This window comes from Ammospiza caudacuta, chromosome 5, assembly GCF_027887145.1.
Source record: "Ammospiza caudacuta isolate bAmmCau1 chromosome 5, bAmmCau1.pri, whole genome shotgun sequence".
Lineage (NCBI taxonomy): Eukaryota > Metazoa > Chordata > Aves > Passeriformes > Passerellidae > Ammospiza > Ammospiza caudacuta.
In genome coordinates, this window is record NC_080597.1 from 35,708,462 (window position 1) to 35,721,398 (window position 12,937).

Consider the following 12,937-nt stretch of genomic DNA (forward strand, 5'->3'; position numbering starts at 1 on the left):
TGTGCTTTGGTAGGGCAGGGGAGTGATGGAGTTGGGGAGCTGATCCTCAGCACAGAGTAGGTTCAGCTGGTTGTGATGGAGTTCTTCAAGGCATGGCCTTTCTCCACCTAGGGGAGGTGTGCCAGAGCTAAATTAGACACCTAGCTCACCTCAGAATTTGAATGATTGCTAATTAACCTGGAAGCAGAGCTGTGTGCAAAAAGTGCATTAGGATCCACTGATGCTAGCGAAGACTTAAGGCCTTTGGCTTATGGGAAGTGGGAGAAGGGATTTCCTTTGTTGTGTAGCATAGGACTTACAAATATTATCATGGAGCGTGGTTTTATTTGCACTTTTCCTGAGTTGCTTTCTTTTTTCTAATTAATTAATCAAGCACTGATGTCTTTGTAATCTCAGAAACCTAAGGAGTTATACACAATGAAGTACTTCACAACTGAAGACTTCAGAAATGAAGCTGTGATTATTAATTGCACATAGCCACTTTGTATAGCAATTTTATATAGCCTACCATGGGAAATCAATTAAATTTACTAAATCTGCTTGAGCCATTGTCTGACAGTAATGTCAATTTGCTGTTCAGTCCAGTGTCTGCCCTTCACTGAAAAGTTATGTACCATGCTATTTTTTTAGTGGCAAGCCAGTTGAATTGTGTCCTGGGTTTGCTCAACCCACTTTAACTTGAAATAACAGAGGGAAGAGAAACCTTCCCTTAAAGGGAGATTTAATGTTATCTTTAAGGTGGCAGCCATATAGTTCTGTGATAAAGATGCTTCTAGCATTAGCTGAATGTGTGTCTTGTCCCTTAAGCTGACATATCCACATTGCTTGTGCGACTTCTACAAATAAATCAGCCCCTCCTGGTGTGTTGTGGGAAAACTTGTTCAGAGAGTAGAAATGCTGCTATTTAAATTTTTCCACTGAGGTGGGGGAGATCCTTTTTGGATGACAGCTTTCTGCACCACCCAGCTACAAGTATCCCACTCACAGGTGTGGAACCATGAAATGCACAGCTACCATCACAGCTAGTGGGAGGGAAGGTGGAGGCTTGGGAAAAAGCACCATGGTGCTTTCTTGCTCCTTGGATCCTGGAGCGGGGCAGATTTCATGGCTAGGAAAAAAAAAAAATTGTTATTAAAGGTCATAGAAGTACATGGAGCAAGGAAGAAGGGAAGGAGCATTAGTAAAGGAAGAAGTGCCAAAACCATTTGGAGTGCTGTATATCCCATGAGAGAAGGACTTAAAACAGTACCCAAATGAAATACCTTCTCAGAGGCTGAGGTGCTGTAAAGAAGAGTAGGGAAGCACACAAGAAGTGTGTGTTCCAGGCCCGAGGTTGCCTGTGTGCCTGTTGCAACAGCAGAGCTCCCATACTCTGTTACTTCATTAATGCAGTTGGCAGAGCCCATGGCTTTTCCCAATGCAAAAGGATAAGGGTGGCAGGTGTAAGTTGCAGTGTTGTCAGTGTCAAATAATGAGAGCTGCTTCAGGACCTGTGAGTGGGAGTGTTACACCGTGTCACTGCAGCACAGCCATACCTTTGGTCACCTGAGGATGTGACAGACTTGCTGCTCTGTTAGTTACAAAATGCTGCGATGGGAATCTCAGCTTTGTGCATTCTGTCTGCTAACACTGCTTATATATTCCCTGTCTGTGTTAAAGAAACAAGCTCCTTAGAGTATTTATTGTCTTATTTTGGATGGTGGAGATGGGATTGTCATGTGTGTACTGATCACAGAGCAGTTAATTTACCATCATTCTACACACAGTTGCCAATAGCTATATTGCAGTAATGCTTCGATGTGTGTAAAACTATCCCAGAGCAGCAACCAACCCTGCATAAATGAGAAACTTTGGAGTAGCTAGAAGTGTGTGACAATGCAGGGAGCATGACAACTTAGCCTTTAAGTGGGTGTCAGACCTCAGAGAGATGGAAAAGTATTATCATGAGGAAGGACTAATTTTGAAACTGGATAGTCCCTGAAGGATGAAGCAATATGTAGGCTTAAAAAAATCATTAAATATGTCAGATAATACCATGAGGTGAAGCCTACTGAACATGCTTCTTACACTGTACCAGAAAGAGGAGGCCCAGTGGAATGGATCAGTGAGCTGAGATCTCAAAACTTATCAAAGAGAGCTAAAGGAATGACCAGTATAATCATAATAAAGAATTTTGTGAGAGATTTCACTCTTGTGTTTCTGCAAAGCCATATACTGGATTCTCAAATTCAAATATTGAGGTAAAAAAGCCCTTACAAACAAAAAAAAAAACACAAGCCAAAAGGACCCCTGAACCTCTTTACAGAACCAGCAGGAGGAGTAAAGTTGTGGAGTATTTCTCAAAGTGCTGCTCAAGTGTGGACTAGTTATGATATTTGAATTTTAAAACCCTCTGTCTCCTTAGGAAGAGAAAATAGCAAACATAATTGCAGGGATTTTCTCAGAATTACTCTTTTAGCCAGTTTATTTGGTGTATTTCTGGCAGGCAGGAATTAATGAGCTTCAGGTGAAGCTAGCATAGCTTTCAAACTAGATTTCTGAAGAAATAAGGCTCTTTAAATGTTTGAGGATAAGGGTATACTGGGGTATGGTATTTCCAAAAGGCTTGTGAAAAATCTGTAGCTGAAGGTTCTCAGACTGGCTTTTTACAGGCCAAAAGGGATGCTTCTTAAACTTTAAACACAAGAGGACAAAACATACATCCAATTTAGCATCATAGTGTGGACTCACTGGGATGTGTGACCAGACCTGAGGCTTTTGTTTAATTTTTCTTACATTCCAGACACTTGCTTGGTTGGAATGGTGATTTTGAGGATCATAAATGGATCCTGTACCACATTAATATCACGATTTGTATATTACCTGTTTATGGTTCAATGAGCATAATAGAGTATTTTGTGGTAGTCTTTGTACTTAGCAGTAAGCTAGTCCAAAGTAGCCAGAAAAGCCTTAAAGCTTTGCCTAAGTTACTTTTATTGCTCTAATAGAAAGGAATTGGTTATATGCATAGTGTCTTTATGGAAGTAATTTGGCTCAATCTCATAGGCATAAATATTTCCTAGTAGTTTTAAAACTAATTTTAAATCTCTTTTGAAGTTTTCTGAATACAAGAAAAATCGGGTAAGAATGGACTTTTGCCTTTTGCCTGAAGGCTCATAAATCTAAAGAGCTTTTTGCATCTCTTTGTCATGAAGCATGACCACACTCAAAAGCCTACTGCTCTGCCTAAGTGGATACTAACATAAAAGAATACTTTCTGAAAAAAAAAATGGGGAGTGTTAAAATCAGGATGAAATGGTAAATATAAGTCTGTGAAAAAAAGGTGAAAACATTTCTCAAGACAAGTCATACCTGTAGGAATAACTGATGGAGTCAGCTGCTGGCTTGCTGACATTATCAGAAGTGACCAGCTGGATGCATTGCACTGAGCTCTAAATACAACAAGTAGCTGAAATCCAGGAATCCCAACTCCATCTCTGTGGGATGAAATTTGGTACCATCTCACTTCACCTTTACTTGAAACTTAGTTGCATATAGTGATGTCATATGCCTCATTTAACACACACCTGTCAAGGTTTGTGACCTGAGCACATTTTGCACTTTAGGAATGCCAGTGAACTCTGTTGTAGTCCTATGATGCATAATTTTAGTGAGTTGGTTGCCATGCTACCACCCTATCTCTTTTGGGAAAAGTTCAGCTTTGTCTTGTCATTTTTGTCAATATGGTTTTGACAAATGTTGATGGGAAAAGTGTGGTAAGTTGTTCATGAACCTAGTAATGTGAATATTTGTTAATGGATGACTTTACTACTTTTTTTTTTTTAAACCCACTTTTAGGTTTATATATTTAGCTATAGACAGATCTGTTAAAAGAACTTCATTTACAGCATAATTATCCTAAACTGTGCAGGATTAAGAGACTGGAAATCCTCAGTCATCTTATTTTGAACTCAGTGGATCTGAAGGAAAGGAAAATATTGATGGGCTTTGGGCAAAATTTTTTTCTTGCATTTTATACACCAGCAGGTTTGCCTTCAGTCATCAGCTGCCTTCATCCAAATTTTGGCAGCTTCACTCACTTCAAGTTAGATGAGGAAGCTGACACACACAGTAAATACATTTTAGGTGCTTGAACGCACTCAAAATGATTCTGGATGGGACAGAGTCCCATCTAGAGGTTAAAACTTTTTTCCACTGGGATTACAGTCTTAAACTGGAGTAACCTTTCATTGCGAAAAGTCCTCTTGAATGTAGCCTTTAGTTTATAGTGTCATCACAGAGCAGAAAGTAGATGAACCTAGGAAAAAGAAGTACAGAGAAGGAAGCTTCAGGGCCTGTGGGTGGAGAGGAGAGAAGCTGCCTGAGTGTTGATCAGAGCTGTGGACTGCAGAAAAGTGGTTTAAAGTGGTTACAAACTTGACGCTTTTGCATGGTTTTGTCTTAAGTGTTTGTCATCTTGTGGACGGGCCAGCAATGTGATATGAAATAGGTGACTATGAAACCCTAGTACCTCAAACACACAGAACACTTGTTGCTTTCTTTAATGATGATCACATTGCTTTTGTCCTCTGGGATTTTCCAGTATGTCTCAAAGTCTGATGTTTCTTGAAAGTGGTCACAGATTTTCTGAAGCCCTTCTTGTCGCATCAGTCTGTCTATTTTTGGATCAGTAATATCTATTTGGTTACCTCAGAAAGCTAATGATTGGTTTAAACTCTTTGAGAAAATAGTTTCCTACAGCACTTTCTGATCTTGTTTCTGAGTCCAGATGTCACTGCAGCTGGAGCTGAGTTGTTTAGTGCGTGGGGAGAGGCCCTGGCTTGGACAAGGCAGGGCAGTACAGGCCTGTTCAGATGGTGCATGGCAGAACAAAATGTCTGCTTGCTTGCTGGGCTCCTGGCAGAGGCTGTGGACCAAGCTGCTTTGTAAGAGAAGCTTATGTCCTTTGTGCCATAATAATTCACCTTCAAGGCTTGTACAATTTTTCCTTGTTACTACCAAAACAAGAGGAAAATTATGCAGAACCTGTGTGTGAACACTGCTGATTTGTATTACTACTAATCTGACTTCAGACTACTGAAATCCTAATTTGTTGGCTATAATTTCAATAAGAAATAAATTTAGGGTCTTAAAGGAAAGAAACCACCAATGGATGAAATGGTTTCTACAGGTGTCAATCACAGTAGGCAGCAGAAATCCCTTAGATTAAGTGTCATAAATCACAGAATCACAGAATAATTTGAGTTGAAAAAGACCTTTAAATGTTATCTTGTCTAACCTCCCTGCAATGAGCAGGGACAATCCCGGTGTTTAGATCCAATGCAGAATCTAGGCCAGTTTTTATTTCAGATAGGTAAGTACATCTGCTTCCCAGGAGATTAGGCTTCAGAATTAAATCAGATTTCTCTTTGAAAACTAAGCAAAAGTCATGACCTTTGATGAGTTTACTGTTTATAGCACATAAGCTGTAATGACTGAAACTTGTAATTGCAACACTGTTTGACATAGACTCAAGATGGTATGCTAAAAAATTTGTTTGTGCCCTTTGCCTCTTAGTTCTTCAGTCTTCTTGTACATGTCTCTTCATAAACCAGGCTGAGATGTTTGCTCTGAAACAATAGCACGGCACTGAAGTTATTTAACTCCTGTTTGTTCAGTAATGACTTGTAAAAGGATACTGTTCTGTATTTATGTTTTGCCTCATTAGAATTCATTCATATTCCTTGTGAAACAACTGGTGAGTTTCTGTAGCCTGTCAAGTAGGTGGGAGGATCTGTCTCTTACAGCAAGAAGTTTGACCCTTCAGAGCACAAAACCTCAGTCAATTTCAGTTTGATTTCCAGGTTACTTTCTCAGTTACACTTTGTAATAATATTCCATTATAATAACATTGCAGACAGCTTCCCTTCTTTCTTTCCCCCACCCCTGCAATGTTATGTGATGGCTTGAAGCTGTGGATCACACCCAAACTGAAGTATGCAAAAGCATATAATACGTTTTCAATATCTTTTAACCTTTGTAGGCAGGTTAAAAGGCATGACAACTGAAACATATGGGATGGTTTTTATCACAACAGCTTCTTGATATGCAGATCTGTCTGGTATTCATTGTACTAATTAGATTAAACAAAGGCTTTCCTGAGATAATCACTTTGCAAGCCCTTTCCTATATTACAGGGCCCAGTTTTAGTGTGTTGCTGAAGGTCAAATGCTACCAGCTAATGCTCAATATCTGAATGCATACTGTTCAAGCAGATGTATAAATTAAATTGAATGACACAAGATTTATAATTGCTGGAGCTTTGACTGTTGAGGTATGAGTGTGCTTAAGTGTTTTAATATTAAGAAAATTGTATCTCCTTGTAGGTTAGTGAAGCAAGTATTAAATGTAAATGTAATCATAGGAAAAGCTTGGATAGGAGTCTAAGGCACGCTAGGTCCTGTGCATCTAGGCAATAGTAATTGTGCCACTACAGGAACACTTCAAAAAACATGTTGCAGCTTTTAATTTGGTCAGCGCAGAATGTTCTGGTAGCACTAAATAGATAAGTAATCTGTAATCTCTTCATGCTTTGGTGAGCATCTCTTCATGTAGACTTCTGTTTAGAGCTTTTCCTTTCTCCAGTCCAACTACAGAAGCTTATCATTATGAACTTCCAACACTGGCAAAGTTGTCTAACCTTTATTTATTGGGTTATGGGTTTGAATTAGTGTCTTTGTCTGGTAACAACACAGTCCTTTAGCAATAAATAGTGATTTGATTTGGGCAAGGAAGTTATTCCTCTTAAGCAGCTACAATGATATGATGTGTCAGTGAAGTTACTACAACCAAAGAGCAGCAAGGTCTTCTCAGAGGGATTTACATAAGTATCTGAATTCTACCTTTGAGAGTATGTGCTGCTACTGAAATATGCCTCTGCAGTTCAAGTTTTTTAGTCTGTTTTTCTCTGTCAAGTTGAGCCAAGTTTTTCTCTGTCACACTTTTCTGTGACAGAGAATAGCTTTTAAAGTTATTCCTAGTCTCTGATATAAAGGGATAAATCAAGTGTCGATGATAAAGTATTATTCAAAAGTTGATGTGTCCAATGAAAGATAGACATCTTAATAATTTTGTATGCAGCTTGTTTAAGCTGGAAACTAACACAAAACTTTAACTGAATTAAACTTTAAATAGGCTGGAACTTCAGCATTGGGTATAAATGAGTTCTAGTTTGATAACTGTTTCCTGAATTTAAAGTTTGAGATCTTAACAGATTGGAAGTTTGAGGTGAGTTGCTTTAAACTATAGTGCTTCAGAGCTCATGCTATTCAGTTATTTCATTGACTGATGCAATAACTGAGAACTGAAACACTGGTCAAAACAAATAAAATATTTTTAATTAGTCGAGGAGATAAATACTATTAGATGATCTTTGTAGCTTTAAAATGTGCTTCCTTTTATGCTACTAAAGTTGTCATAATGGTTTCATTACGCATCGCCACTGATGTTACAAAAGTGCGCTCTTGGAACTTGCTGTAACAGGAACTGATTGAATGTTGCAAGCTTTTACATCAAAACTACATTAAGGATATTTCTTAAAGAAAGTTTCTTTGCTGATTCTTACAGAAAAATCTGTGTTAGACTAAGTCTGTCCTGTACCCTTATGACAAGAAGCTATTGTTGAAGCTCTCTGTTGAAATGACTGGTAAAAATGGACTACTGAAGCAGATCCTGGTCTGATTTTGTGTAAAAATTGATAATGTTTAATCAAATTTTCATAATCTGGAGCAATACTGCACTTGTTCAGTATTCAGAATTTAAAGTCTTCACACTGTCCCTTTCAATTTTCCACAGTTCTTTGCTAACAGGGATGTACCAAATAATTTGTTATCACTACTAGAGCTGATCTGTAGAACTGCACTGTTTTTGTAGTTAATGAATGCTTATTGAATTTGCCTGTGAACCCTAGGGGTCTGTTGGTATGTTAGGATGGAATTTAGAGCATAGGAGGACCCCCTTCAGTATAAACTTATTAATGACTAATATGGATTATTATTTATTAGTAAAAATTGATATAGATGCATAGTTTGAACTGGAGTGCAAAGCACACTGAGTTATGATTAAGTAGAGTTACTGCTCTTCAGTTTAGTTGCATATGAAAGCAAGTTTGGCCCACTCTATGCATATATATGGAGAAAGTCCTAAAACTTTGATGACAAGTGAACAGTGACTAGAGCTATAGCTTTTTCTATCCTTTTCTCTTGCATTTGGGTGTATTTGGGCATCAAGAACAGGGCTGCTGCTAGAGGCTTGAACAGAGCTTTTCTTAATTAAAATTGAATCAAGTTTGATGTAATTGGTTGTGGGGCCTTCTGCTTGGTCTATTTTTGCTTAATTAGCAGCTGCAGCATCTTCTCCATAGCTATACAAACTCATTTGCCTGATCTGCTTCTTGTTATACTGTCATAGCTTATGATCAGATGCCAGCTGATAAATCCTCCTAGGCTACCAGCTGGACAGCAGCATCCAGCTTTTGGGCATTGGATAACAATGTGGCATGTCTTTAACGAAAACTCTTTCATACATGGTTTGCATGAAATGCTTCACTTGCAGGATCACTTGTTCTCTAACAGAACTCATTAGAGTCTTAATCAAGACTATATCCTAGCATGCAGGTTAACACTATCATCATGGACTCTTCAACTGTTCCAACGTTTTCTTGCAAGTGACAGAGAAAACAATGAAGATTTAAAATTATTTTAAAATTAAGATATTTTATGATGTTATAGAATGTTGGGAGTTTTATGCATGTGAATATTGATTGCTTTATGCTTTTTGTCACTCTCTGGAAAACAGCCATGGACGGTGGTTTTCTCAGAACCTCCTGTGACAGGAAGAGAAGAGCAGTTGCTGTAGAAGACATAGTTCTGCCAGAGATGGGTCTGTCACTTGTGGTCAGGTGGCATCAGTTCAGGGGTTTACAGTGTCAGTGGTTGCTCTCAGGGCAAACCAGGTACTGTGCCACGGTGCTTTAAATGGTAGATAGATTTAGTATAGCTGCAACTTATTATTTCCAGAGCAGAAATCTGAGTCTTTCCTGGAACCAAGACTGTAAACTTCTGGTAATTGGGTGCTTATACCTTTACTTCAACATAGGCTCAGCAGTTCAGCCAAACAGTCCTCTAACCTGGCAAGGAAGTAGCTAGAGATATTTTGCTCGCTGATGCTTTGCCTTTATATTTTTGCCTTTGCTAGGCATATGACACCTGAGGGTCTTGTTGACCTGGAAGTGTCCAAGTTGTTGTTCATCTGAGCCTGGCAGTGATGTTTTGTGGGGGAATATGTTGTTACACATGCTCATTGCACTTCATTATGCCAATAAAGCTGATTTATGTGATCAGAAGTCTGGTTTTGGCACACAGCAAATCCTCACACAGGCATGAGGAGTTTGTGCGTGCATTGCACATCTTGTGCAAGCTGTGTCTGCTGAGTGGGAATTAGATATAGAATGCCTGTGCAAGTTCAGATCCTGTGGCTAGATGATAATTTCTCAACTACAATAAATACATTGATCATCAGACAGAAGAACTGCTCTCAGTCTGCTCATCCCTTCTGCAGAAAGGGGATGTTGTGCAATTTTTCCCTCTCTTCAAAGAATTACATGGAGATACTGTGCAAGGCTTAAGTTGTGATGAAGTGGGCTGGAGCAGGGCTAAAACTGTATGGACATAAAAATTTATTAAGAGCTAGGTCTGCCTGAAGATATAATCCTACTTAGAATACAAAAGTACTTCATGTGTGGGCTAGCTGAGTGTTGAAGTTTTTAATTGAGGTTTGCACAAACCAATTAATGGGAACACAAAAAATCTTGCTCTTCCCAAACTCTGAGGTGAGTGCATCGTTGGAAAATGGGAATTTTTAACTTGAGCATGTTCTTTCCCCATGTGACATCACTTGTGGATGCTACAAGTTTCATTTCCCTGGAAACAGATTTAATTTTAGGTATTTTTAAAGGTTGCTGCTTGATGATGAACCATATGGACATTTGAAGGAAAATGCCAGTGTTAAAGGCAACAGTTGTTACAAAGTTAATGATTTAAGGAAATCCAATAATGCAAGGTTGCTTTGGGGTGGGAAATAGTCATTTTCTTCCTTGTCGCTCTTGTCTGCAGAATGCAAACTAAAAATATTATAGGAAATGAAAAAAGAAATTTGTTCTGTAACCTTAGTGCCAAGAGTAGGGACTGTCTTACAATGCATTTCAGTATAGCTGTTATGTAACTGAACGTCTATCTATTCTCTCCCTAGACTGTACATGCCTTTTGGGGAACAGAACGCACCATGGGACAACCTCAAAGATATCTCTCCAGACGGGCTCTCTTGCTTGGGTGATGTGTCTGCTCTCCTGACTGTCTTCATACCCAAAGGATTTATTTTCCTTTTGGAACTACTTTGAGTTGAAATTTTGTTCCTTGCTGGAAACTGTCTACGCTAAAGACTGCATGCATCATGGGTGACATGGCAAACAACTCGGTTGCATATAGCAGCGTAAAAAATGCTGTAAAAGAATCTAATCATGGAGATTTTGGAGTTACTCTTGCAGAGCTCCGTTCTCTTATGGAACTTCGAGCTGCAGATGCACTGCATAAAATACAGGAATGCTATGGTGATGTACATGGCATCTGTACAAAGTTGAAAACTTCACCAAATGAAGGTAAGTAAATTCTAACACTTACTGAGGAAACTCCATTTAGGAAAAGGCTTAGTAAGCAAACTGATTTCTTTAATAGAACAAAGTTTGTACACGCATTTTAGCTACCATAACAAAATATTGCTTCTTGTTCCTTTAAGACAGAAGTATTCCATGGTAATAAGTAAGCAAGAGTTTTTTTTTCAGTTGGTCAAGCTGCATGTGAGATGTTATATTAATGAAGTTCCACTTGGAACAAAGTTCATTGATGTAGACATCCACATATGAAACAGCAATGCAACATAGCAGTGTTCAACTCACTGTGAAAGCACCAGTTTTCTGAATAGTTCATATGACCTATAGTTCCTAATTCAGATCACGCTGTTGTAGAGCCTAGGGTTTTAATATTCTAATGCAGGGCTTATTAATGCTTCTGTGTGGCTGCCTAGTTCTTGGATTTGCTAATGCAGCAATTTTTAAAACTGATTATGTGTTTGTGGTCTATTGGATCCTTAATAGTAAGATCTAGTTTTTAAATCTGCAGTATTTCCGTAGTATCAGAATTCTGTAGATTTCATTTGAACTGTCCAAAATAACTATCAATATAACTTGAAGCATTGATGTTTACTCTTAGTGGAAGGTTTGCAAAGTGATTACACAGTCTTATTCCCTAGAAATAAGCATCTCTGATGGAGTCTTTACCATGTTTCACTTAGTGGCATTCTGTAAAATGTGGCTACACCATGCTTTTACTATCTAGAGTTATTACTCTGAGATAGACTGTACAAATGTGAAGAAATAAGTAAATAAATTTATTAAGTCTCCTTCTTGAGAACTTTCTAGAAGGCTTTCTTCCCATATCAATAAAAACTATTAAGTGTATTTGTGAAAGATGGAAATCATACTGCATAAGGTACTGTAATATCTACATACTGTAGTACTTGCAGTAAACTGTACTTAAATCAAAATATGTCAAAACATCAACTGAAACTTACTGTGAATTCCTGCTGTTGAGAGTAATTGAAAATTACCAAAATCAAGATTTTGGCAAATTGTAGTGTCTCTGCATTTAAAGACTCACTTAGATTTTAACCAATGTGGTGTCACGTTGGTAGCAGCAAAATACCTGCTGTCTTAATCCTGGAGAGCCGTTGCTTTCTGTTCTTCAGAAATGCTATGGAAAGATTTACCTTCTTGGACCAAGAGCAGCCTACTAATGCCGTAAGGTACCTCTGGGTACATCTGCATTTAGCATGTTTTGGCTTGATCCACTTTTGAAGCCAGATTTCAGCCTCCTGAAATCATCAGTAGATGAATTTGGTTCCTCTTACCAAACTGAAACTGTTCAGCCAGCTGACATGGCTGAACTACCGGTGAATGGGAGTAGACCAGTTTCAGGATGAAGAAGTTTGTAAAACACGAGGAGCACAAACTTCTGTTCCTTGGCAGTCTTGAAGTACAGTGCATGTGTGTGAAGCACTGTAGTGTATAAGCAGTGTAGCACACCTCAGGAGCAGCAGGCTCTCATCACCCTCTTGACCTGCTGCATAGTATTGGAAGGCAGTTTCCTTTCTCTGTGAAAAGGGATATGGTTTTCTGCAACTGGGAATTGAACTGAGAGTTGAATTCTGTTGCACAGTGATCTGCAAGGCTAAAGGTCCATTGTTACTCCAAGCTAGGTGGAAATACAATTTTACATAGCCACGAGGCACTAAGCACCAAATAAATACCTTGTGTACTGCAGTGTTCACTTTGTCTCTTAATGTAACAAACATGCAGGTTATTAAACATGTCACATGTCAGCGAACTAAAACTCAAGGGTTGGATGCCCTTTCCTGCAGATTGATTGTGCTGTACTGAGGGCTGTATCAAGGCCTTTCACTTTCAAAAGGATTTGACATTTAGATGTACACTGCAATCAGTGTACAGTCACTGACTTAATAAAAGGGTGCCATCCTTTTTAAAGTGTGAGAGAAGCTCATAAACACACCAAAGACTCAGCAGTTGAACATGTTAACAGGCTCAGAAAAGGTTAATTGAGTTAGAACAGCATCCAACAGAGGTGTCGTTTTGACTCTAAACGACAACATGAAATTTTAGAGAATCGGCCACCCTGCCAGGTAACCTGCTATAAACTTTCTGGAGGCAGTACTGGAGAGCTCTTGTAAAGGTAGAACTAGGTCGCTGCTTTTGTCAAATTCTAACCGTAGGTGTAGAAAGGGAGACAATACTAACAGAAAAAAGTCTAGGGAAGATCTTACAGAAAAC

At 38.7% G+C, this 12,937-nt stretch overlaps 1 protein-coding gene across 4 annotated transcripts in view; it reads left to right on the forward strand.

Annotated features, from left to right (window-relative positions):
• The window catches only part of ATP2B1 (ATPase plasma membrane Ca2+ transporting 1), a 60,236-nt gene that overhangs the window by 15,818 nt on the left and 31,481 nt on the right, over positions 1 to 12,937 (forward strand). For all 4 annotated transcript variants that reach the window (XM_058805812.1, XM_058805811.1, XM_058805813.1 and 1 more), the window contains exon 2: positions 10,288 to 10,693. In XM_058805812.1, coding sequence (XP_058661795.1) covers positions 10,489 to 10,693 — 205 coding nt within the window. In that variant the 5' untranslated portion in view covers positions 10,288 to 10,488. The remainder of the gene's footprint in view (positions 1 to 10,287; positions 10,694 to 12,937) is intronic.